This window comes from Pectinophora gossypiella, chromosome 20 (assembly GCF_024362695.1).
Source record: "Pectinophora gossypiella chromosome 20, ilPecGoss1.1, whole genome shotgun sequence".
NCBI classification, from domain to species: domain Eukaryota; kingdom Metazoa; phylum Arthropoda; class Insecta; order Lepidoptera; family Gelechiidae; genus Pectinophora; species Pectinophora gossypiella.
In genome coordinates this window covers 6,522,720-6,550,580 of record NC_065423.1, presented here as the reverse complement: position 1 = coordinate 6,550,580, position 27,861 = coordinate 6,522,720, and the positions used below count along the sequence as shown (strand labels likewise).

At 37.6% G+C, this 27,861-nt stretch overlaps 1 protein-coding gene across 1 annotated transcript; it reads right to left on the bottom strand.

The window, feature by feature from the left end:
- Positions 1 to 183: 183 nt before the first annotated feature.
- LOC126376016 (vacuole membrane protein 1) lies at positions 184 to 27,064 on the bottom strand. Its single transcript, XM_050023168.1, has 10 exons — positions 26,932 to 27,064; positions 26,159 to 26,440; positions 18,263 to 18,360; positions 17,374 to 17,487; positions 8,625 to 8,724; positions 7,973 to 8,154; positions 7,259 to 7,459; positions 5,757 to 5,981; positions 4,893 to 5,194; positions 184 to 4,325 (listed from the first exon to the last, which is right to left on the bottom strand). Exons 2-9 carry the CDS (start codon positions 26,342 to 26,344, stop codon positions 4,930 to 4,932), a joined length of 1,371 nt encoding a protein of 456 aa, XP_049879125.1. The 5' UTR covers positions 26,345 to 26,440; positions 26,932 to 27,064; the 3' UTR covers positions 184 to 4,325; positions 4,893 to 4,929.
- Positions 27,065 to 27,861: the final 797 nt, after the last annotated feature.

Here is a 27,861-nt window from a genome sequence, read left to right as displayed (position 1 = left end):
AGACAGATGGCCTCTGTCGCGGCGAGAAAGAGTCGCGTGCTTACGGTGCTAAGCCCCCTGATCCAAATAAAAAGGATTATGTTTATATCGTTAAATTACGATAGCGCCATCTATATTATTTTTCTGGAACGTAGCCTGGAATGTAATTGATTTAAATAAGGAACAAACAAATAATACAACATATACTCGTAATGCCATTCGTATTTATTGCTTTCGAATTATGAAACCTCAAACTTGCATCAAACTTACAAAATAAGCAATATTTTGTACTAAAGTACCTCACCAATCGACTGCATACACTATATAAAAAGTATCATTATATACCTTCACTCAAATAAACAAGGTTTGAAATAAAATACAACAAAGAAAATAAACAATCCCCGGCTAATACATTTTCAAGCCTAAAAAATAAATAAATCACATAATTTAAATTTAATTTTACATTTTTATAATACACTACAACTTAATTAAACGTAACAGCAAATCATATCTGCTGGAAAAAAAAACAAATTACTAGTTTAAGCTGGAAGCAATGAAACTTGAAAAATATATTTTGGAATGTCATTTTTAAACACAAAGTACATTTATAATATAAAGACACTAGTAGCTATTTTACACGCATTTCCTAAATTGTAATCACTCTGTATTGGAAAACTTTCAATTTATAAATATTGAATGATTTTCGGTTGGCAAGTGAAGTGAGACTGGGTTTATTTTTTGGTTGGACATCAGTTTTAGTGGTTCGGTATACCACGTCAGTGAACTATATAATAATATATGAATAGTTTACTAAAACATGTCTTTTTTAGCTTATTCGACAATCTCTACTAACTTGCCAACCCATACAAAGGAATGCGACAAATCCTGCGACTTCTAAATATAAAAAAAAACATTATACACTTTAATACTGGACTTTAGCTACTTATAAAAATGATCATTATATTACCTACATACGAGTTAAAAATGTCTTTCTTTCATAAGATCTTAATATTAGTCTACGTTCTCACACTACACTCCACACGTTCCTAAGCCTCGTTGAATTTGCTAATAAATGCAGTGAAGCTATTGTTTTCATGTCGTGGTTAAGTTAGTAAGGCTAGCGTATTCAGAGAAATAATATCGTCACTGGAAAGGCAAAATTACTTAAGCGCTAAAATATCCGAAAATAGCGGTCCATGTTATAATATGTTATTGCTAGACATAGAATATGAAAAACAATGTAATCTTACGTTGACGTCATCAAAATTGGATAAATGGGTAAGAAGTTATGATAAAAAATCGAAAAAAAACTTTCAACGGCTTTTTCTTGAAATGGCATTTTGGCGCTTACGTAATTTTACCTTTTCAGTGACGATATTATGTACTGAATTCCTTAGTCGAAGCCATGTATTTACTCTTTCTTGCACTGTCTGCAAAGAGAACAAATCGGAAGCGTCTCGTAAAGGAATCATAACATGATAAGACGCTTAAACGATACACTGGCTTTTATTCCGATTTCACAACTTCATATCACTAGCAAAAATCCAACGAAGACGAACTATTCTAAAGATTTTCTCGAGAACTGTACCTTATGTATGACCAGTAAATACAAGTACAATCAAAAAATAATCGTACCTCATAAAATTATACTTTTCTTCCCTTCATGACCAGAAAGAAAAACAAACTATATTTTCATAAAACGTAATTGTAATATTGTGCACTGAACTGTCACTAGTATATTTTTATCTGTGGACTAGGTATTTCATAATATTCAGATTTAAATATAAATAAATATTTATAATTTCACTATGTACTCGAAGGAACTTAAAATGATGATAGGATAAAAAAATGGTCTTCGGAAGCTATTTAAAAAGATCACCATGTTTTTAAATAAAAGTTCTTTCATGCGCATTAAAAGTAGCCGAAATGAGAAAATGTTATTATATAAAATGTAAGTTTTATTTTGTTGCATTTTATTTGGTTTTTTCCATAACAAGGTGGCATTGTTTATATTTACCGAACTTCTCAAAACCTCGTGCACGGGGCGAAACAACGCTTAACCTTTTCATCTCTCGGTGTTAAAAGAAAAAACTATAAGAGTAAATTAGGAACAGCACCAAATAAATTCAATTTTTGGAACAATCACAATCAATTATTTGGCCAAATTAATCCGAGTATGATCGGATCTCGTACGTTTAGGACTATTTCTTATATATTCAACTATGACGATTGTGCTACTTACAAATAACTTACTATTACACCCTTTTTAATAATTTACAACTAACTATGACCAAGTTTTATGATGCCGATTTTTTTTCTATTATATCTCTTTAGTCACTTCAAATGTCAAGTCAACCAAAGAATATAATGTAGCAGTTTATGCGTGCTTAGAGTCAAATAGGGTACTCGTCTGGGTCAAAACGCTAATCTAGAAATAGAATCCAGTCTAACATGATCAAAAATCAAACTTATTTCTCTTTTTGACTGATTATCGAAATTTAATTATGAATTAAGTAACAATAAGTACGACTTTTGACTGTTTTTACTAATTACGTATTTCCATACAAACGCCATAAAAAAATTCGTTTTGACGTTTCGTAAAAAGTATCTCATTTGACTAAGTTGTCGAACAGCCTTTTATACATACATTCTATCATTTTCTTCGGCCGACTTTACATTTGTGAAATCATCGTTGTTTTCTCCTACTGATATTTAACAAGATTTGAGCAATTATTTCCTTCTAAATGTTCAAAACTTTATTTTTACAATAAAATTAACACGATTCAGCATCACAAAACTTGGTGTAAACTATTCTATCTAGATCGCACACACATTTTTATATCTTTAACGAATTTGTGAATTTGGCTATTTCTGAGTTTTTAATATTCTTTTTTAAAATACCCTTGTTATCACGGTCTGGCATCGTCCTACATCCTAGGATCATAGGACGTAAAGTCCATTTCAATATAAATGTAAACAAAACCTTTATGCACAAATCGAATTTTACTCGTCATCTCCAAGTTTTTGTGAGTAGATTTTGTTTACATTTTAGAGCGTTTCTATTGAGATGGACTTAAGAGATATATTTGAGGATTGGATTCACAATAAGCACCTAACTATTTTGTATTACTTATTCACGAACACACTGCACATACCCATAATATTACGACACGCTTCTCGCTGCGATAAAAAACGATTTTTTTACAATTGCTTATTTTACTTATTATTATCATAAAGGCAAGATATTACCGGTCAGGCAATAGCTGGTATACTATTCTGCCACGAGATAAGATACTCCACATTCAGATAGAAAGTAAGGTTATTGATTATTTAGGAGATATGAATGCATGGGATTAACTGTCTGGGAACTAATTGTAGGCAACCAAATTACTAACATTCTTTAAGAACGTCTCGGCCTCTGTGCCGAGGATTTTTTGCAGCTTCTTTTCCCCGGCTATACAGCTTGTGAGAAGCTGCTGTATTTTAAGACGGATGAGACGTTCGTTATGTAAAAAATGACGGTTCTAAGTGTAACTATGTTTATGTTACGTTTGAATCAAGGTGCAGACAACCGATCTCCTTAGAGAATTAGATAAAATTGCAGTGGCCACCCATTAGAACGGATATTACGTCATATTTTAAAACAACATATAACATAGCGACACGCCGTATGAGGTGCGCGTCATATTTATTTTATCGATTATAGACTATGAAGTCGTCCAATCGCTAGCTAGCGCTTTAATTGATGACGTCACAGAACAGTATTTCCATACAAACTCTAAAGAAAACTTTCGTTTTGACGTTTCGTAAAAAGTATTTGTCTCATTTGACTAGGTTGTCAAGTAGCCTATGATCACGTTGGTCTGTCAGCTCAGTGAGGAAAGGGTACTAAAGTAGGAAGATGTACCCAATTGGGAATATAATTAGTGTAATGATAGTTTAAGGGTGGTATTAATAAACTAATCTCAGCTTCGATACTGCCCTCAAGATCATGTCAATGTGACAGTTGTTATATAAAAACAGGGACTTGAGCATGATCTTGAGGGCAGTCTCAGCTTCTTCTTCTTTGCGAGTCGATGGCGATCAGCTGAGATTAGTTTATTAATACCACCGCGCACCCTTAGATCTGCCAAGATAAGTTAAAATTAGGTCTGTGGCTACAAGAACAGGCAGCAATGTTATGAGTATGCTGAACAGATATCTGTAGTGGCGTGTGAGGGCGGTGCGTGGTGTGGGTGTGTGTCAGTATGGGGGTGGGCAGGCGGTTCGCTAGCAGCTCTTCCCCGCAGCCGCGGGCGTGTACTACCGCCGCCGGCGCGCCTTCTCCGCAAGACCTCGTCGCCGCACTACAGACAGAGATAAATAAATAACACCATTACTTTACTATATGACAAATTCCTGTGGAAATTAAACAGGAAACTAGAGCCTGATACTATGCCGGGAAAAAGAGTAAACTAGATAGAAAGATTTGTAACTCTGTCCACTGCAGTTGTCTGTGTCAAAGTGTATGCGTCACACCCACACATTCTCAAAGTATGTGTGTCACACATACACACATACTACATCCACACATAAAATTACGCCTATTTTTTTTTGACGTGACTTATTGAGATTTGAGCATTGGGCTCACGACCTGGAGTTTCGGGTTCTTTTTTGTGAGACTGGCCTTTGTTTGGTAAGGACATTGCAGGCTTGAATCACCTGATTGTCCGAAAAAGTTAGATGATTCCGTGCTTCGGAAGGCACGCTAAGCCGTTGGTCCCGGCCTACTAGCCCAAATACCTCCACCAACCCGCAGTGGAGCAGCGTGGTGGAGTATACTCTATACCCCCTGCGGTTGATTGAGGGGGAGCCTGTGCCCAGCAGTGGGATGCATATAGGCTGTTTATGTTATGTATGTATACAGCACTAACCGAGAGCAGTGGTCTGTCCGGGCGGCGAGCGGCGGCCCTATTCTCTCTTCTTGCCCTTCCTCTTGCCGAGCCGCTTGCTGTAGTTCTGCGCGAGCGCGTTCACTATCGACACCACGAAGTACATCACCATTGCTAGCACGAACTTCTCCAACAAACTCGATAGCACAGAGCCTTGCTTCTCCACTTGTGACGACCCGTCGTTTTTGTGTAACCGCGCCTTCTGGTTGCGGAGGAACTCCAGGAGTGGGGCCTCTAGTTTTGGACCGATGTAAGGTATCCTCTCGACCCAGGACAGGACTTGTCTGTAACCAAGAGTACTGGTTATTTATTATATTGCTACTATAAACAGAACAACCAGTTATTACAATTATTGATTATATTTCAATAATATAACATTTTACAATCGTCTCAAATTCTTGCTTATACAAAAAAAAAGAAACAAACAAAATACTAAACTATTTGTGTAAGCTGTCGTCACATTAGTTATAATCCAACATACTCAAATATGTATGTAAGTCATTATAACTGGCTGATTTGGCTAACTAGAAGAAACATTCGCTTTATATTAGAAAGAGAAAGAAAGAAATCATTTACTTTATAAATAAGTAGGTAGGTACACAGAATAGAGAAGTGAACAAAATAACAAACTTAAACCTCGGGGGTTGAAATGGCCACATCGAAGCAATTCACCTAAGAAAGCAATATTGCTATTTGACATTTGATTGCATTGCGCACTTACTTTTATATGCGCAAATGTCAAATTGCAATATTGCTTTGTTAGATAAATTGCTTCGATGTGGCCTTTTTAACCCCCCTTATCTCTAAAAAGCTACACGCTATCACATTATGAAGTGTGTCACTCACCCAACAAGCGTCTCATTGAAGGCGATAATGACGAACATTTTCTGTATGTGCATCTTGATGACAGCTTTCCCGAGCACGGTGGCTCCGAAGAACGTCCAGAAGGGCACGAGGAAGTGTCCGCACGTCAGCCCGGCGAGGTCAAACAGCGGGTTGGGCACCGACGCGCACGCCAGAATGCCCGCGAAACCCACTTTTTGGACTAGCTTCTGTACCATTACTTTTGCTCTGAAACGGGAAAAACAAACTTTTTTCTAGAGATGGGCCGAGTACTCGTTTGATACTCGGTACTCTGCGTACTCGGCGGGTTTTCTGATACTCGTACTCGGCCGAATAACTCGGTTATTTGATAACGAGTATACAGCCATTGGTAAATAACAACCTTTTTCAATTATTTATCAACTAAGACGCGCAACGCGACATGTTTGTTTGCATCAATCAAGTGACTAGGAGTCGAAAGGCGTGGGCGGGGTGAGTGGTGTATCAACGCGAGCCGACATCTTGACCGGCGCAAACCTGTTTGTACTTGTTTACGCGCGCGAAATGCGAATGTGATTGAACCGAGTTACTCGGCCGAGTACTCGGTTGAAAAAAAATTGAGCCGAGTAAAACTCGATACTCGTTACTCGGCAAAAGTGTTACTCGGCGCATCTCTACTTTTTTCCTTTAGTTTCTTTTGTTCTTTTGGGACTTAAAACATAGCTGGCGAGGAGTGGGTGTGTATATGTCGTTACCAGATCTTAGAATTGATCATTTCATGATGAGCTCTTATCCATGAAATTAGGAGGTTAAACGAAGGAAAATCTTTACAGCTCCATCTATATTGTTTTTGTGGAACGTAGCCAGGAAAGTCCCTCGTTGATGTGGGGCGGAGAGTTCCCTATCTATAGTAAGGCCAACCAGACGAGATAAAAAACGTAAACAAGCGGACCATTACTGAGTTACATTGCGATAGCCAGGGATTATTATCTCTGTCGTTATCACTCGTACGCGCAGTTATGGCATCAGTTGGTCAACGACAGCTGTCGTTGTGTGTTTCATGGTACAGGAAAGCAGTCAGTACCGTAGCTGTCAACATTTGGTCCGCCATTTTATGAACGAGTTCATTTCTGTTTGGATTGCGTTCGAAGTGATACATATTTTTTTCTTCTCCGTATTTACTTAGCTTTTTGTTCTTATTATACCGTTTCTGTTAGTTTTTTTGTTTTTTGCTGTTATTGTGAGTAGTTGTTGTCACACAACACAGTATTGACAACATGATTGATAATACGATAGATAGTTTTATCATAAACACAGCTGACTCGGACTCTTCCGACGAATCATCTTTGTCTAGTACAGACAACAGCGATTAAAATTCGAACTTTATGATAATTTATTCAAATAAAAATGTTTTGAACCCTTGAAACTTTGTTTACATTCTTTATCTCGTCTGGTTGGCCTTACTATACACGTAGTTAATAATTTATTCTATGACTATCATATAAACTATAGCATGATATAGTTACCTGCCAGTCCTCGAGTCATCATTGTTGGCTAACTCAGCAACTCCAGAGCCCGACAGTCTCGCCGCTCGGGCCATGAAGTATGGAGGTAGTTCACCCAAAGCCGTGCCTATGCCCCACATCATCGACTCGACGCGAACCTTCGCCATGATGTTCCATATCGACACCTCGTTCTGAGGATCGATCTCCGACGGGCAGATTATGCTGGAAATTAATATTAGGTCAATAAACAAAAGTAAGCAATAACGGTCTACGTTGAGCGTTGGGCTCACGATCTGGAGGTCTAGGTTCGATTCCCGATGGGGACATATCACAAAAATCACTTTGTGAGCTCTAGTTTAATTGGGACAATGCAGGCTAATCGCCCGATTGTCCGAAATTAAGATGATGCTTAAACCGTCGGGCCCGGTTAGTATTTACTGGGTTTAAGTACGTAGTCGTTACATGTGCCGTGGCCGGGATGTTTAGCGGCTCAATAGTAATCCTGTAGCAGAGGCAGAGGAAACTTTAGAACAAAACAGATCCAGATCGTACTCAGATGGTAAACTGTTGAAACTGTCAACAGTTCGTATCAAGTAGGTATTATGCCTATAGTTAGTTCACGCAAAAGGTGCCCATGAAATAGGACGTTGCCTCAAACAGCGAATATTAGCAATCAATATAACTGTTGGCTATGTTCATTAGAAGTGATGAAGTGATTTTGACGTTGGTACTAACTCGTTAGGATATGGCGGCTCGGGGAAGTTGAGTCCGCCGCACTCGTAGGCGGCGAGTGTGACGCGCGCGATGTGCGGCCCCAGGTACAGCAGGAACGTGTGCAGCCCCGTGCCCAGACCCACGCTGCTGCACACGCCCAGCACCACCCACCAGCCCCACCACGCTAGCACGCGCACGCCCGTCTGCAAAACAACACAATACAAAAACTCTACCCATAGAGGCGGCCAATCAGCTCGCGACACCAAACACTTCAGGACCCCGATGCCGACCCCGCCGGCGTGGTCGACGATTTCCCTCAATCAGCGCTGATTGTTATCGACCCACTAGGGTCGATTAATTCTTTCAAATATTTTTCCTCTCAGACGACGCCCTGAGCCGAGGTTCGCGCCCAACTGGGCACCCTCAGGCCTGTTATCTTAAACGTTGTACCGGGTGAGAGCCTTCAGCGCTCCCCTTTGTCCGGCCAAGTAGTTAATGCCATCTGCGGCAAATCTACAATAAGTCACGTCAAAAAAATATATACAAAAACTTTTACACCTAAGTTTCATATGTTTAATTATATTATTGTTTATATTTAAAGTTTCATGGCGCATTGGTGATCCTGCACTGTAAAATCGTGAAATGTAAATAAATAAAAATCGAATATACTTACGTGTACATAGAGCTGGTGTGGTCCGCTCACGTAGTAAGACACCACTGTCCCCGCGACGGCAGTCACCACCGTTAGAGCTAGCAGTCTGTACGCTAATAATCTGAAATATAAATATTAAACATTCAAACACTTGAACAATAAACTCCATATATACATATCATCATCATCATCACCAGCCTATTAACGTCCCCACTGCTGGGGCACGGGCCTTCCCTATGGATGGATAGGGAGATCGGGCCTTAAACCACCACGCGGGCCCAGTGCGGATTGGTGGTTATTAACGACTGGACCAACGGCTTAACATGCCTTCCGAAGCGCGGAGGAGCTCGAGATGAAAACTATTTTTTTTGTGGTCACCCATCCTATAAAAGCCGGTCGGCCTTTGCGAAAGTTGCTTAACTTCAACAATCGCAGACCGAGCGCGTTAACCCCTGCGCCACAGAGCACCTCCTATATACATAGGTATAAAACTATATAATTATACCTATACAGGGCGTTAGTGACTTCTGGGGACATCACAAAAATCACTTTGTGATCCCTAGTTTGGTTAGGACATTACAAACTGATCACCTGATTGTCCGAAAGATGATCCGTACTTCGCAAGACACGTTAAGCCGTTGGTCCCGGTTACTACATACTGATGTAAGTAATCGTTACATGAGCCATGTCAGGGGCTTTTGGCGGCTCAATAATAACCCTGACACCAGGGTTGATGAGGCTGGTATTCCACCTCATAACCCACACGAAAAGAAGAAGTGACATCGTAACGAAAACTTTGAGGGATGATTGAGCCTATGATTATAACTTGATAGCAAGTGGATTTTCCGTCGCAAAAGTGTGGAACTGAAAATAATTTTAAAAGAACACAAAATATTAATTCATGAATTTTCCGAGAGGAAATTCCACTTGATATCAACTCAAAATCGTGGTCTGAATCCATCTACTTTAGTAGGTATTCGTTACGGTGTCACTAACACCCATACGTACTCGTATCGCTCCCTGTATGTACTTGTACCGGGTGTAAGTGTCATCGTAACAAAAACTAGGGGGGTGATTCAGCTAATATTCTAAGTTAATATTTTTGCGACAGAAAATTCCACGTGATACTAACTCAGAATCGTGGTCTGAATCATCCCCCTCAGTACTCGTTACGAAGTCACTAACCTGTATAGACTACACGCACGCGCGCGTAATAACATAACTTAAATCGACGGAGATTTACAGATAAATAATAGGCTACTTGACAACCCAGTCAAATGAGATACTTTTTACGAAACGTCAAAACGAAGGTTTTCTTTGGAGTTGGAATGGGAATACTGTCCTGTGACGTCATCAATAAAAGCTGTCAAACGTCGTACTCATTGTTACTCAATTGTCATAAATAAAATTCGAAAATAAGTCGTAAAATAAATAAAGATTGATTTTTGATCATCTTAGACTGGCTACTATTTCTAGATTAGCATTTTATAATTTATCTTTGACCCTGGATCGTAGTAAGAGGAATTGCGTGGTCTCTGTCTACCCCAACGGGAAACAGGCGTGATGTTATGTATGTATGGATAATCGACTTAATATAGTTGTCGTCAAATTGTGTCCTCCATAATTTGCATAAATACAAGGTTCGATTCAGTGCAGTAGACGAACAGGCGTAAAGCAAAACCTTCCAATTTTCCTCTGAAAATTCCGTTCATTGACAACCCATTAAACGAACATGCTTATTGGTATCATGACTTGCAAGTATAAATCAGACGATAAAACGGCCAAGCAACACGATGCAGTTTCATCGCCTTACTGTCGACAATTACCCACCCACATGCGTATGCCGATAAACCAACAGGACTTTATGAAGGAAATATTATGTCATGTTGATACATTCGCGTTGGTTAACCGTTTGCAACGAATCAACTGATCCACAGAAGTAGTTTGTGAATAGGTTAGACATTGGTGCTAATTCCTGTAAACACCATCTAATTTTATTTTAAGTTATATCTGTCATTTTCTTATCCGCCGAAAAGGAAAGGGACGGGTAATCGACAAGCATAAAATTTATGGAACACACGTCAATTTTAAGAACAAATCTAAAACAACCGTCTAAAAATTTTACACTGGCCAATAACCCGACAGAATTATGTTGACAGCACACGTCAAACGGTTTGCATACCAGCGAGATACCTTTTTGATTCGCCCGGGTTATCCATTAATTTACTCATACTTCCTAAAATTAAGAGCTGTCAATCATCCGTCCCTTTTCTTTTCGGTGGATAAGAAAATGACAGGTATAACTTAAGGTGATGCGTTTCAGTCAGCTAGGTAACGCTACGTCAGTAGATGGCGTTACTTCTGCAGTTTTCGTATTTTTTTCCATTTATTCGTTTAGTGTTGAGTTCTGACCCAGTGAAATGTTAGGTGGCGAAATCTTACATACCGACGGGGAAGAAGCAAATACTCCTATCTTACACAGACCTAACTTTACAGGAGGACGAAAAAACTGAATAACTCTTTTGTTAATAATTATAGCGCGTCGTCATGTTCTGAAGGTAGTTTTGTTATTTCAAGAGACATTTTTTTAAACTAATATTAATTTTGTATATATAGAGGAATTAAAGTTAATGTAAGTTAGAGCCTATTGGTTTCTGTGTTGGGTCGAAAGTTTTGACGTTAGACGGTTTTTCCACTTGCAAATTCCTATTGTTTGACTTATTTCTCTTTGTAAACTATTCACTGTAGCTTCAAAAACCTATTAATAATTAAAAAAAACAATAACTATAAAACTAACGTAAATTATACATGATTTTGTAAGATAGGATGTATTGCTTTGAATGAATTTCAAATTATGTTCAAGTTAGGAGATATTATAAAGCAATGCCGCAACATTTAACTAGTAAATATTTAACTGTAAACTATTATAAAGCATTCAATAGAATAACAAATAATCGTATTTTTTAAAAAAATACTGAAACGACAGCTTTTTTAAAGAAAGTGCTACGCTTAGCATTTTTAATGAAAATAAACTTTGATCTTAAACAAGGTTTAACAAATTATTTATTGATCATGATGAACTAGGCACCTTCGTCTTTTAATTGGCATTTAAAAAAATATCAATATAGTACGAATTATATATTTATTAAGTCAATAATCAACTGAGATCAACAAGTAGGTACTTATTAAAATCATTATCAATAGCCCGGTCAATAAAGGGGTTGTAGAGTATGTGGGAGGAATCCTATGATTTTTCTTCAGAAATGTGTTCCGGAACACATTCCTAAATGTGTCCTTATTTATGGAGTTAACATAGTAAAAATTCCCACGTTTACATGGTGTCATTTCCGTAACTTAATGTTTACCAAACCATACAAAAATATAAAATATCGATATTTTTGTATGGTATTGGTCGTTCGATTTACTTCTCACTTTTTATTCTAAATTCCTCTCCAAAATTAAAACTGTGGGATTTTTTTTGACAAAAAGATAATTATAAATAACCCAGTTATCCAATATCAAATAATTAACTTGTCAAACAATTTTTATTAATAACTGTCTTTAAAAAAATGTTTTGTGTTGCGGAATGGGTGTAGGTCAGAGATACCAATTTTGAGTTTTTCGCTGATATCTCAAAAACGATGCGTCCTAGAGAAAATAACTTTATATTAATTTAAAGAACATTAAATTGTCTACAAATTTGTTAATATAATATTTTTTTGATATTTCGCCCGTTTTCGAGCTTAGGAAAAAAATAATTTAATATTGAAAAGTGTCAGTGATCGAATCACCCCAAAAAGTAGATCTTGGGTCCATCATCTCTTATTTTTGAAACAAAGACACATTTCGTGCCATGCCCATTGCCCATCATCATCCATCGACCTCCATCATCTTCCATTAAACAAAAAGACTCATGCTTGATTCTGAAGATAGGAGCTATTATCGATTAAAACATGAGATAGGAGTTATTTATTTCTGTAGAAAGGAGATATTTTTATAAAAAATATTGCAACATATAAAATCTTTATTTTAAGAGCTATTTCTATTCATCGAAAATCACCCTAAAAGTAGGAAATATACAACGGAGATCTTGCCAGCCAACGTAAAATTAAATTTCGCAACGAACTACATCAAAAAGTCGATTTGCCTAAAAATGTAAGATAGGAGTATTTGCTTCTTCCCCGTCGATACATTATCTTTAAGTTAAGCTACAATTTTGAAGTATTTACTGCAGATATCATATTGAAACATTGCATCAAAAGTTGGTGTCATTTCAATTAGTGTACAAACACGAAGCTGTCACACACACATGCGAACTAGGTTAGCTATTAAAAGAGGTGCATAATTTGAAGTCTACTTCTAACTTCTAAATGGCGCATTTGGTAAAGCAGTCGCCGCCATTCTTAAGTTTTACGGTTCAAACCCAAGTGCATGTTTTAATCGTTTTTACTTTTTGTATTTTTTTTACAATTGAATTTGGCGAACCCGTCTATTTGTTACGGAATTTTCAAAAAGTATCACTTTTACCAATAATATTATGATTATACAATAATGTACTTTGCACTAAAGTACCTTCCGTAATTTCCGTATTTTTTATTTTGTAAAATTCTAACAGGCATTAATCGCATCAGTGAACATGCGGCTAACTAAAAAAACTACTGATCGGATTTTCATACGGTTTTCACCAATGAGTAGAGTGATTCATGGGCGTGCTTTAGGGTATATAATTTATACAAATATTTTTTTTTTTGTATAAAATGGTTCAAAAATGATGATGAATGTCAAACATAATTATCGTTACAAATATAGCCGACTTGGAGCTTTCGGCGAAAACACTGCCTGAGCCAAAACAACATATGGTTTTAAAAGTCCACAATATGTCATAATAATTATATTGTGTATAAAGAATTGTGTATATGTATTTATGATTTTACAAATAACGATCACAGTACAGTAATAATAAGGTAGATTTTTCCTAAATTGCGTCGGTCCAAACTTTGTCGCATCGCGTTTGAAAGATGTATAGCGCTTCAGGTCGTCCCGCAAGCACGGCGCTGATGTCGCAGTATCCGCTTATAATTATTATGACTTGTCATTTAGTTCCAATAAAATCCGCGGGACTTCATACGTATGTCAGTGACAGCTGGTGATAGCATGCGGGACACTTAGCAGCTAATCGAATTCTATGTTGTTTTCGCGCCCAGTCCAGACGACTTGCAGCGCATTTCTGGGCTTATATTTACGCGTGGTGTTTATTGTTAGGTTAGTTAGTTCAGGTTAGGACGTATTGAAGTAGTATTTCCATATATACGCGGCCTGAAATGGGCTGTTTCGGGGACCTGAACTGGTTGCTGTCGAACTTATTATCACGTTTTCTTGATTAAAATTCATAAATATGTCAAATAGAAGAAAGAAAAAAGATTTTCGTTAGTTTTAGATCTGTCATGATGTCTGTGATGTTTGTTTATTATACATAAGAATTTCAAAATTTATCTTATTTTTTTTCCCAAAGGGCAAGGCAAAGGCAACTATGCCCATACAGCCATGTCTTGTGTTTTTTTTCTTGATGATGATTAATGAAATGATGAAACCTAAGCCCCACCCTCGGAGCAGACTCCTACTCCGAACCCCAAACGAAGTAAGCGGCTTGTTGGCGCAAAGCGAAAATAGATAGGTACTTGATAGGTACACTTTGTTTATTGAATATTCCGATTTAATAATACTATCGGGAATGTTTTCCGACTAACTTAATGTGATCATTAACCACAAAACACCACTTCGTATTGATTATTTAGATTATTCAATGAAGAAATCAACCTTCCCGTTCCCGTTTCCACCAAAAAGTCCGCGGCAAAGAGAATATAAATAAATCTGTATGTTGGATTGAAAAACAATTAATTACAAATGACTACTATTTAGGCCGGCAAATGCAACAACTTTTTTTTTGATTTGGTTTTCCCCGAAGGGTAAGGCAAAGGGAACTATGCCCATACAGCCATTTCATTTTATGTATTGATTTTTTATTATAATATATGTCCTCTTTTAAAACACGGTACTTACCCATTATTTAAAAATGTTTAAATAATATGCGTTAAAACAAAAAATATTTTTCCAATATTCCTTTTCTCAGATTGTAGTATTTTTAGTTTTTTATTTATATTTATTCTCTTCATACAAAATCTCTTTATAAATTGTGACTGACATTCTATTACACTTGTCAAGTAGTCAAAGCCTTTAAAAAAAAAAAACTATCACGCACACAAACTAACATTGACACCTCTACACGCTCAGCAAATACACTGTAATCTGCACCACTACAAATGTAGAATTGATCATAATTGAGGGTCTGAAATATGGTACTTCTCGTATTCGGACCCTAAATTTTTGTTAGTTTGCGAAAATAATACACCAAAATATTACTATTTATCGGTTTTATAACAATATTCCTCTATCCGTTTTCCTGTAGCACTGCATCAACTTTTGTATGGAAAACGAATCACCTTAAAGTAAAATTAGGAGGTGTCTGCAGGAATCGGGGCCAGTATGTAGATTGACAAAGCACAAAATTAGGAGATACATAAGTGACAAAAAGATTAGGTTGAGTAAAAGCCAGTTGATAATATTCGCTCATTGTGGTGATATGGTACACCGGCTTGCTTCTCAATCGGGGAGCGCCGGTTCGAATCCCGGTACCGGACTTGCACCGAAGTTATTAATTTATCTCAGAAGCGTTTTCACTAACACAGTCAAGCCGTTGGTCCCGGTTACTATTTACTTACTTATGTATGTAAGTAAGTAGTAGTTACATGAGTAATGTCAGGGGCCTTTGGCAGCCCAATAGTAACCCTTTCATTAGGGTTGATGAGGTTGGTATTCCACCTGACAACAAACACGAGAGAAGAAGACTAACACAGTTGGCTAGACCATTATACACAGCGATACGGGTCACCACCTATCACGTTAGTCTTACAGAAATCTCGGTGTGGCGGGGGTACTTAGTTCATCTTGTGATGGATGTACCTCTGACTACCACATTGGGATATAGTCGTGAGCTTATGTTATGTTATGAAAGCCAAGATAATAACGATTTTGGAGAATCAAGTTGAAATAACAGTGAGAGCTCAGTGGTTATCTAAATTATAAGGAAATAGTAAGCGCAACAAGTAACTCGAAGTTGTTTACTTACTAATTAATTTATAGATCGATAGACTAAACAATGTGAGCGAGGCATTACAAGATGATATGTAATTTGTCGAATAATTGATTGTTGACGGCACTTCGACAGCCACCGTTTGGCATATGACCAAACACGGTTGATCGACGTCATTTGTTTTGAAAATCGATTCAGTTTACAATCTATCTTGTACCCTAATTAACACGTCGAGAGTCCAGTGATCCATATACGGGTCATGACTGACTAGCTCCATACGTCCGTGACCCATATGGGTCAGATCTGGACAGAAAACGTGATGATCTGAAAGCCCGACCACCTGCGGCAATCACCTATAATTACGTAGGGGGTGTGCTGACGTGTCCAAAATGTGGGCGCACGTTTTCACATAAAATTGGCTATGCGAGCCATCACAGAGCACACCAGAGAGCAGACTTTCCAAGCTCTTGAATGACAACCGTCAATCAATCCACCAGCTGCTGTCTCTGTAGTCGAAACCGACTGTGAAGCATCATTCCTGGGTCTCTAAGAAACAACTAGGTACGCACTAAGGGCGGGTGCTCCACTTGGATCCCGGGTAACTTAGCAAAGGGTAATATGCGAGACTTACAAGGAAGTCAAAACATTTTGTATGGGGACTGTCAACGTGTTAACGTAGCATAATTAAAATGCCATATCTCTCGCCAGTTTCGGGTCAGGCGATGTGCTACAATGTATAATAATTTCTACCGTGACTTTAAAAGAAAATTGAGAAATCAATGACAGACCATAGCAACCCTGATTACTATTTGACTAGGTACATCATTTACTCAACACGTTCACTGTGTATGTGGCAATTTATTTGACATAGTATGTCTATGTACACAAATTCCACTATGTTTATCGAAAAATAACATTGCACGTGAGGGGTTGATACCTAATTTTCAGTTACACAGTGAACGAGTTAAAGTAAATACTGCTTAACGTGCCTTCTGAAGTACGAATAATATTCCTTTCGGACAATCGGGTGATCAGCCTGCAATATCCTAACCAAAACTAATAGGGATCACAAAGTAATTTTTATGATATGGCCTCACTGGGATTCGAAACCGCGACCTCTGAATCGTGAGCCCAACGCTCAACCACTGGACAACGGAGGCCGTGGTAGGTATGCTCAAGAGGACGCTTGCTTTAGGCCGGGTTGTCACTTACATTGAAGTATGGATAAAGAAAATCTTTTCAAAAAGTATTGGTGACAACAGCCTCGGTGGTCTAGTGGTTAGAGCGTTAGGCTCACGATCAGGAGGTCCGGGTTCGATTCCCGATGGAGACTTTGTCGAAATCACTTTGTGAGACGAGACTGTTCTTTGTTTGGTAAGGACTTTACAGGCTTGAATCACCTGATTGTCTGAAAAAATAGATTCCGTGCTTCGGAGGGCACGTTAATCCCGTTGGTCCCGGCTATTAGCCGTAAAAATACCTCCACCGACCCGCAGTGGAGCAGCGTGGTGGAGTATGCTCCATACCTCCTCCGGTTGATTGAGGGGAGACCTGTGTTTAGCAGTGGGACGTATATAGGCTATTTATGTATGTATGTATTGGTGAAATTAATGATATTACCTCTGCACCCCTGTAGAGCAGAGAATGAGAAGCTCTCGGAAGAAGTACTCGAGGGTGGTGAACGGCCGCCGCCATAGCACCAGGCTGTCGCTGTCCATTGGGGCGGGCTTGCTTCTGTAATACATATTATTTTATTTATTTGGGAAACAAACGTACATTAGTTCAGCTCGATTTACCAGACAAGACAGGCACCAAAAAATGATACTCCATGCTGTTTATGAATCGCACACACGAGAAATGGACTTCTGCTTCTTGTCGAGCCTCTCCATTGCTGGAGGTTGACGATCAGCTCATGGAATGCCTGTCCATGGCCAAACGGGAAACAGCGAAATAAAAAACTGGACTAGTTAACAGAAATAAAAGCAGCTTTAGTGGTACAATGCAGGCGAGCAAGCTGGACACTTCATGTGGGGGGACTTCTGGCAGAAGGGTGTTGTGTATCGTTGTTTTGTGCTATACGTTGCGGGCGAACACCATCTAAGCAGCACTAGAAGTGCCAGCATAGTATTTTAAGAATTATAATGTGAATTATGTATTTTAGGTTAAGGTTTTTGGATTGTATGGGTCATGGGGCCTCGTTTTCTTAGCTGACATAGCTAAATAAATATTATTATTTTTTACATAAAAAAAGGATCTCATCTCTAGAAGAGATCTCTTCCAGCTCTTGCCAACCTTGCTCGGTGGGATATTCTAACAACTGTCAAATGAGTCATTCTAAATCGAATAACCTTTTCTTTTTGTTCTATATCCCATTACAATGAGAGCAGGACAGAAAGACGGTATACAGCCTAGTTCGAGAGAGACGTATCAGAAAAATGTTTTATTCTGACAGCTGTCATTCTAATGAAGCTATTTTTATCGGGGTACAGTTAGCTACAAGTGTGGTCACCTGATCTCCTTGGGATGGGGGTGGTGTAGCCCGTTGCGCGTGCGCTGCTCGTCCACCTGTACTGCGGCCGCCAGCTTGTAGTACCCAAGGCGGGCGAGCTACAGACAAACATAACGCCTCTTGTAAGGATAATACATGTTTTAGACCGGTTGCATTTTAGACGCATTCTCGTACAAAGCATCGTACGCACGCACCCAGATTTTTTTGACTGGACTTATTAGTAGGTTTGCCTCAGATAGCATTGACTACTTGTCCAGTACAAATTCGATCCCAGTGAACGTACTCTTAGTGTGGTATTAATAAACTAATCTCAACTTCGAGACTGCCCTCAAGATCATGTCAATGTGACAGTTCTTATATAAAAACAGGGACTTGAGCATGATCTTGAGGACAGATGAATTCATCCGAAAACGCGTCCAAAGTGCAACCAGCCTTACACTAGTTGTCAACGAGAACTTTCTAATCCTTTAGACCTTTAGAATTTGTCTGTTTCATGTCACGTGAATTTAGAACTACCATCTACTAATCAAGCGTACCTAAGCTATTTTTCACGCAAATTTTTACTATCATGCGAATTTCTGAATCGACAATCAAGTGATGAGAAACAGACCTGAACCTAAGTTACTGCGATACTTAAACCAAACCGTCACAAATTTTATTTTTTTATGCTCAAAAATTGGTCCTTCCAAAATTCTTCCCTTTCAAATTTCGAATAAAAAACTGAAGTTCAGGAGGCCTTTTCAACTACGGCCTTTATATGGTGATGACAAAAATCTGTTTAGCAAAAGCCTATTTCCAAACAGCCAGTAAAATAAGAACACACAGTGCAAAATATCATGATTTTAACAAAGTTTCGATAAAAGTTACCTTATTCTGAACGCACCGCTGAGTCCAAACAATGGAATATGAGTATGAACCGACGGAAATCAACCTTTGCAAACGCTTAACAAAACAAATGATCGGCTATTAAAACCACGAGTTTATGTCGTACATACTAGAACAAGTAGCCTATAACTCTTACACCAAGCAAACGTTAAAAAAGTATAAAATTAGAATCATTACCTGATAAACAAATTAGCAAATCTTTTTAACGTGCAAAACTGTGTTGAGGAAGGTGTTAGGTAAACATTTGGCGTGTAATTGCAAAACCGTGTTCCGTTTCTTATTTCATTTAACAATTAAGTAAAAACAACAATGTATTTGACAGCATAACAAAACCACTTTTATTTACACACTTCAATATAATGTACTTGAAACAGTTTACAAATTCGTTGAATTAATAATACTACACTATATATATAAAAACACAGCACTAGCACACAAAGTGAAGAGAGATAAACGTAACTGGCAGAATAAAGTAACACCTTTTTTCCGCGCCAGATTGAATTTAAAAATAAATAATAAAAATGTCTCCATAACGGCCAGCGGCCGGTACTACACGTTTTGTTCGTTCGCAAGTGAAATGTTACTGCCCGACTGGTTGTGGCTGTGTTGTGACGTCAGGAACCACGCCACCAAATTAATTTCACTTTTCAACACTCTCACTGCACTTTTACTATCGCTTGGGGCCGCAAAAGTGAAATTGCCTCCAGTTGTCTTTTTCGTCGTAATGTTCTCGTAACAGTGCAGTGAAAAGGCAATCTATAAAGTAAAATATGCCTTATATTTGAAAAGGTTCGTAATCTTCGCGTTATCCGTCGTTGAGTCATAGGATAAGTTGCAAGGGAAACATAGAAAGCTAAGATGTTATCCGAATGTTTTAAAGCAGGTATACCTAGCTGTGCATCTTGTCTACCTACCCTGAATGCATAGCGATATCGACTGTACACCTACATTTTGCCAGTAGTGGATTTTTGGCCCTTTGAAGCCTTTTTAACTGTGCTAATAGCCACCTCAGAGATCACAGTTTTCAGGCCACCCAAAGACCCCCTTAAAAGCCCGAACCAAAGGCTGGTCGGCGAGGCGTAATTAAACTAAACTTATCCTAAATTGGGACAACTTAACTTCAAACAATTCAATCAATCAGCGGCATTAAATTACGGGCTCTTTAAATCGAACGTATAAATGTTGGACCTTCTCAAAACACTTTCATCCTCCTCCTGTGTCTGACTGATTATACTATTCCGATTTCAAGTGGTAGATAGAACAGAATCGATCGACCTTATGTCGACCGATACATCACTGTGCTAATGAACATCTTGCGATGAAGCTAGTGTTGCCACTAGCTTACGTATTTGACAGATTTAATTCTTATCGCGCATTGAGGCTATTGTAAAATGAAATACTAATCACTAATTGTACTGGTCGTTTTGTTTAATACAAGCCACATTGGAAAATTAAATCGTAATGTCGCTTTAAACTACTCTAGGTAGGTATCTGCTATAAGTTATTGGTTAACACTTTTAATTTAGTTAATTAGAAAAGTTGTGTTGTGTAGGTACCTATTCTGCACACATTTAGGTAGACATTTTTTGCGCCAGAAAGGCGCTGACACATATTAAGTTATAGCGACTGTTACTGTTGCTGGCAACACAAGTATAAAAATATTTATTACTAGCTTTTGCCCGCGACTTCGTCCGCGTGGCGTGTTGTAAAAAAGAGATCTTTGTGTGCGTGGGAGTGCATATCAAATTTCAAGCATCTAACTTATGCAGTTGAAACTTTTTTATACAAATGTGTCTTCCCGCTAACTCCCGTTTCCGTGGGAATTTTGCAATGTCCTGTTGCAACTAAGCTTAAAGTTAACTAAGGTACCTGCATGCCAAATTTCAAGCGTCTAACTTAAGCGGTTTAGATTTTTCATACAAAAGGATTTTCCCGCTAATTCCCGTTCCCGTGGGAATTCCGGGAATTCCTTTCTTAGTGCACCTCTACGGTACCTAAGCTACGTCCCTTTCAAATTTCAAGTGCCTACGTTTAGCCGTTTAGGCTGTGCGTTGATATGTCAGTCAGTCAGTTTCTCCTTTTATATATTTAGATTAAAAATATTTTTATGGCAATATTATACCGACTTGAATGGCCGACGCCTCCCGCGCAAGTGTAACAATTGTATAAAATACTGGCGTTTGTATTTGGAAGTAGAACCCCAGCCCACACAACACGATCCGAACAGCGACTATTGACACAAGTTCTACAAAACAAACAAGTAGTAACATTGAAGACCTAACGAGAAATCTATACGGTTATCTCGTCTGCAAATAAAATTACTATGAAGGCCGTAAGTTATAAGATAACGCAGATAGTTCAGTAAGAGTCCGCGTGACATAATTGATGTCTCCTTACAACTGGTATGAAAATTAATTACCTACATCTGGCTAATGAATAATGTAAATACATGCCAACACGCATGTCTACGTAGTGGGTCGTGAAACAAATAATTGTACGATTTTAAAATTATAAATACATACGGATACAATAACAGATATAAAAACAATGTAGGAATTTACGCATTATGTGTTTTTATCTTTCATCTTACACGTTATTACTAGTGATCTATTTAACAGTAATAACTATGTATTAGGAATGTTTTATGTAATTTTAACGTGCTTCTTGTTCGCATTGGTCAGTTGGACTGTAACGGCCTCCGTGGTTCAGTGGTTGAGCGTTGAGCTCGCGATCCGGAGATCCCGGGTTCGAATCCTGGTGGAGACAAATCACAAAAATCGCTTTGTGCTCCCTAGTTTGGTTAGGACATTACATGCTGATCACCTGATTGTCCAAAAGTAAGATGATCCATGCTTCGGAAGGCACGTTAAGCCGTTGGCCCCGGTTACTACTTACTGATGTAAGTACGTAGTCGTTACATGAGTCAGGTCAGGGGCCTATGGCGGCTCAATAATAACCCTAACACCAGGGTTGATGGGGTTGGTAATCCTCCTCACAACCCATATGATAGAAGAATTTAGACAGTAAAGACTGAATATGCAAGTGTTAATAAATTTTCCAGTGACTAAACAAAAATACGCGCTGCCTGATTTCAAAAATATTGATCGGCATTCTGAATACCTACCTACAATAAAATTAAAAATACAGTTTAATTTATTGAGTTGCTGAATAAAGTACTAAGTACGAAGATAAAGTGAATCAGCAAAAAAAAATACAAATCATCTACAGACTGACGTGGCTTCTGTCCAAAATCGGATAAGCATATTATTCATTGTTAGACAATAAACAAAGAAAACCGTGTATCTAACTTGATACTCTATTCACACGTTCTTAAAGAGGTAATTCGATCGATAATCTCACTGTGCTATATAAGTGTACGATAAAATATAAAGTTTACACCCTTGACATTAGGTTTATATTTAAACGGCGGGTTTAATTACGGAAATAGCTGAGTGGCGTGATCGCGCGACCGCCGCGTGCGCAGGTCCACTGACCTGTATTAGTTGTACCAATAGGGGCTAGGGATTCATTGTTACTATTGCTCAGTAAGCTGACAATAGCAGTTATCTAGGAATATATAACTGCTGTTATCTATCGCAGAACAACAATGTATAATCTAGGAAGACTATTCTTATTACCCCAAAACTTCACCTGCCTACCCTACCCCCCCTTCCTTTCCTACCTTTTTTTTGTCTACCTTTTACCTATAGCAACAAATAAATAGGTACAAAGTGTCTTAAGCAAAGTTATAGATTCCTTTTTTTACTTTAGAGGCGTTAACATAAATGCCTGCATTCTAGGCTCAAAGCATAGTATAGTTATTTTGTGGTAAAACTGCATCATCCATCACACATCGCACCAGATATCAGAGCAAGGTTAAAGTGCAACAGGGCGGACGATAGGGAGAGACGGAAGGTTTGTGGCTTTCACAGAATTTATAGACCAGAAAATATGTAGCCGGCTTGCTTCTCAAACCGGGAGCGCCGATTCTAACCCCGGTAGCAGATTTGCACCAATGAGTTATTAATTTACCTGAAGTGTACTTTTCACTAACACAGTCGCCTCGGCCATCCTATCATATTGGTCTAACAGAAAGCTCGGTGAAGTGTGGGAACTTGTACTTCTGACTACCCCATTGGGATATAGTCGTGGGCTTAAGTTGTTGTGTGAGAAACGGTGATGTTAACACAACCCCGGTGCAAAAAAACACCCTCTTGATAATAGAATATTGGCGAACCCTTGCTTATTTCTTTCGACTAGTCAAGTAATGTAGATACCTCAGCTGTATAAAAAGAACGTCTAGGGCCCTGTGCCGAGGTTTTTCATGCAGCTTCTTTTCCCCGGCTATACAGGCTGCGAGAAGCTGCAGTAGTTTTAGGCGGATGAGACGTTCGTTATGTAAAAATTGACGATTCAAAGTGTAACTATTTTACCTACTGAATAAACATAATATTTTGAATTTGAATATAAAGTTATCCGAGGTTTTCAAAAGACCGTTTAATCACCTATAACTAAGGAAGAATTTATAAAGCAATAAAATCAAGACTGTTTACGGTGTGGTGATTTTCTCCATGAAAGTAACCGCATGCCACATTTAAAATAAAACTTCACGGCAGCCATACCGAAAAGATTACCGATGAAAAACTTTCTAATAGGTGGGTGAGGAGTTTTTACATCTACATGACTGTGAGCTATTATATTACTAACGTATTCATTATGTTCACAATGTAAGTTGTAAATAAATAACGTAAGTATACTTAACTGTTGGAAAAAAAACAAGTTGATCGTAATTGAGTATTTTATGTCAAATAATGTCTAGTAATCACTCGTTTTTCTCCCAGGGCTGTAATTAATATAATTATAAAAACGGGATATTGCAGTGTAACGAAAGATTCTAATTTTAGAGCTCGTCAGTTCGCTGTCCCCGGTCACAAAGACGTTTGAAGCAGGTTCACTTTACATGATCGTAGCGTGGTCGACATTCTTTCATAATTATGTACATCGAGATATAAACAGTTTAATATTATACTTATATAAGGGACAGATGTGTCCTTCTATCAATCTGATAGGGGTTTCACTGCACACTCTACCATCATAGCCTTTTGGGAGCGCAATAGGTTTCGACCCGAGATAAAATTTACGTTCAAGGCTCGTGTTTTCATTCTAACAAATTCACAGAGGCCAGAAATTCGGAATGAGAGGTTCCTTTCTTCAAGGACCCATGGAAATGTTTAATTAATAGAGTTCAAAATTATGAATAGTATTGTTATGAAATTTAAGGTACCTACGTAAACAAGGAAAAAAAAAATACGAAAGTACGTAGTCGTTACATGAGTCATGTCAGGGGCCTTTGGCGGCTCAAGAGTAACCCTGACACCAGGGTTGATGAGGTTGGTAATTCACCTCACAACCTACACGATAGAAGAAGAAATTTAAGGTCTAAAAACATTGAAACATAAATCTATAGCGGACAAATACGACCTTATGATCTGCGTAATAAAATAACATCGCGAACAAAAAAGTAGCCCGAGGGCTGTCCCTCGATGCACAGGCATTTAGCTGTTTATTTTTTTAATTAGATTTTGAATTTATGTTTGGATCATAGATAATTGAGATCACGTGGTTTCCAGGCTCCGTGCCCGGTTAATGGTTAAAATATTTACGATTCACCTCTGCCTAAGCCTGCGGGGATAAACGCTTGATACTATGTTGTAATTATTTTAAAATAATAGTATTTATAGACGCGATAACAGATTCTTTCAAAGAATACATACGGAGCACATAACGAAACTACAACATCATCATGAGTAAGTCATGATAAGAATTGATATGGGCTTGCACCATCACTAATTGTCCGATCTAGTGATAAGCAAAAGTTTGATGCATCTGTGATCAGGTTAACATAGACTTAACGAAATTACTTTGGTACAACACCCCAGAGTGGATCTTCGAACACCGTTGGTCATTATTAAGTACCATGTACACAAAACATCCTAGAATCTTTTGTCCTTGTACTTAAGCTGGTGAAATACATAAGTATTTGGATATTTTTGCGTTTACGGTAATGATATTGACTTCAGGCGTTCGAAGGTCTACCCCCCTCTCCCCCTAGAAGGATGTGTATGTATACAATAGATTGTTTCATAGGCAGGTATACTAAGAATATTATTTAATAAATAGCTGTGCATGCCAGCTCTGCATGCCAGAATCGCAGCTGTTATAATATTCTTGATTTGTGTGAGCATATCATTGTTTAAATTAAATTAAAATGCTGTGTATTATTAAGATTAAAAATGTTTTTATAACAATTATAGCATAGTCATGGTTCCAATTATTATTACTATTTAAGTACACAAGCAGCATAAACTGATGAGTGTACGTCACTGTATTTTTGTTTTTTATAATGTTCGTCAAGTATATTCTTAAATGAGTTCACTGATGGTGCACTAATTGAGATGGAATTATAGAGAAATAGTTGAAATTACGTGTGTCACTAATAGTGAGAATGGTAGTTCCAAATGACTTGTGAAATATGCTCTTTAGGTGTAAACAGCTTGTAAAAGTTGACACAATTTAATGTTTAACACATGAAATAATATCCGCAAATAATAGTCACTTAAAAGTCTGATAAACAGACAATGTTCTTAATATTAAAATATACCTGTAAAGTAACAACTTTACAGAGACTGTGGTAAATTAACAGCAATTTGCCTAAAAGATATAATTACTATACTTGTACTACTTCTAGCTACAAGAGCTATTTTGCTTCCAACCAAACTAAATAAAAATAAAATAAAAGTGCCTGCATTTTATAAAATAATTTTGTTTGACACAAAATATGTACATGTCAAATTGCTTATATAAAATAAAATAACATAAAAGTGATCGCAACATCAAACATTAATCACAAAAACTACAAAAATAAGTAAGAAATAAAATTGTAAGCATCACAACAAGGCAGCAAAATTAAAAGTAAAACAAAGCACAGACGTAACTCAAACAGGGTTATACCAGCTCGTTTTTGTTGCCTGTTGCCCGCTGGCCTCTTTTCCTGCACTCTGCTCGTAGCTGTTCTTTGCTCATCGCTGCCAATGCCTCCGGACTCAGATTTTGACGAGGCCTCCCTGGGTCAGACACCGAATTCTGACGAGGAATGGCCATAGAAGCCTGGTTTCGGGCACGTCTCGCACCGGCCATTGCTTATTATTTGTCGCCGGTATGATTCAATCTGTTGTGTTCCTCAGATTCCCCTTTTCCTTATCATAAATTTTCCCCTATGAGCTGTTTCTTCACCTTGTAGAATTGTTGAAAACCATTGATGTAATAAATACACATAGTTAATTATAATACGTTAACTATAAATACGATGAATATCACTAAAATATATGTTATATAGGAGAGATATTAATTATAGTACCAAAAAAAAAAACAAAAATAGAATAAAAATTCACCTTCAAGACATCAAATAAAAATATGCACACTGGTTTATTACATAAATTTTAACACGGAAATAAAAACTAAAATAAATTGCGTATGAAAATCGCGTAAATTATTTTCTCGAGAGAAAATATCGATTATTTCGTTCATTCATGTGTAACGTTTGTATTTCGGAATATTATGTGTGGAAACATAGAACACATTTTTAGCATATCCAAAACAAAAAAGCGACTTTCAGCCCCTATGAAACAAGCTAAATATCGGAAAATTATTGGGGAGACAGCAGAAATAATATGCAATTCTAACCTAACATAACAACTAGAATGTGATATTATAAAACTACTTACATCAAAATTAGGCAGATAAACACGTAAAGATCCAAACTGGACTAGATTTAGTATAATTTTCTTTGTATCAATTAGAAAAATATATTTTTTTCGCACAATACACTCTCCCACAAAAATGAAAGTTGAACTAATTTTTCCTTGCCATAAATTAATTATTAATTTACCAGAATTTTAAATATACTCAAAAAGAAAAAAAAAACTATGAATAGCTACATTTTTCTTAACCAGTTATTTCCAACAAATTTTTGTTTCTTGTTTTATTATATTTTATCAAAAATGTGGTAATGTTAACCTGTCTCTCTTCCCAATATTAATATAATTTAGTTTGCAATACAGGAAGATTCCCCAAGATTTGATATAAATTTTACAATAGCAACAATACTAGTTGTACTGACGTGTGCTTTACCAAAGACAATTTGATAAAAAAGTATTGGATAAAATAAATAATGAGGAATGTAAAACATAGATCACTGGTCTTAGATAGATAATACAAAATCGTTTTCAAAAAATCTTTATCTAAAGAACAGTGTAAAAAATTTAATGTAAACAAAATAGGATGAAACTTCATTTACCCGTAGCCGTGTAGCCCGTAGCTAAAAAATAATAAAATGTCTATGGATACAAATGTCACGAAATGTCACCTTTGAGGCTTTTTGGCGGGAAACGGGAACGGGACAGTTGCTTTCTTCATTGAATAATCTAAATAATTAATACGAAGTGGTGTTTTGTGGTTAATGATCGCATTAAGTTAGTCGGAAGACATTCGCGAGTGTTATTATATTGGAGTATTCAATAAACAAAGTGTATCTGCCTATTTTCGCTTCGTGTCAGGAAGCCGCTTCATAACTCAAAAGTTTATGCGGACTTTTGAGTTAATTCGTTTGGGGTTCGGAGTAGGAGTCTACTCCGAGGGTGGGGGCTTAGGTTTCA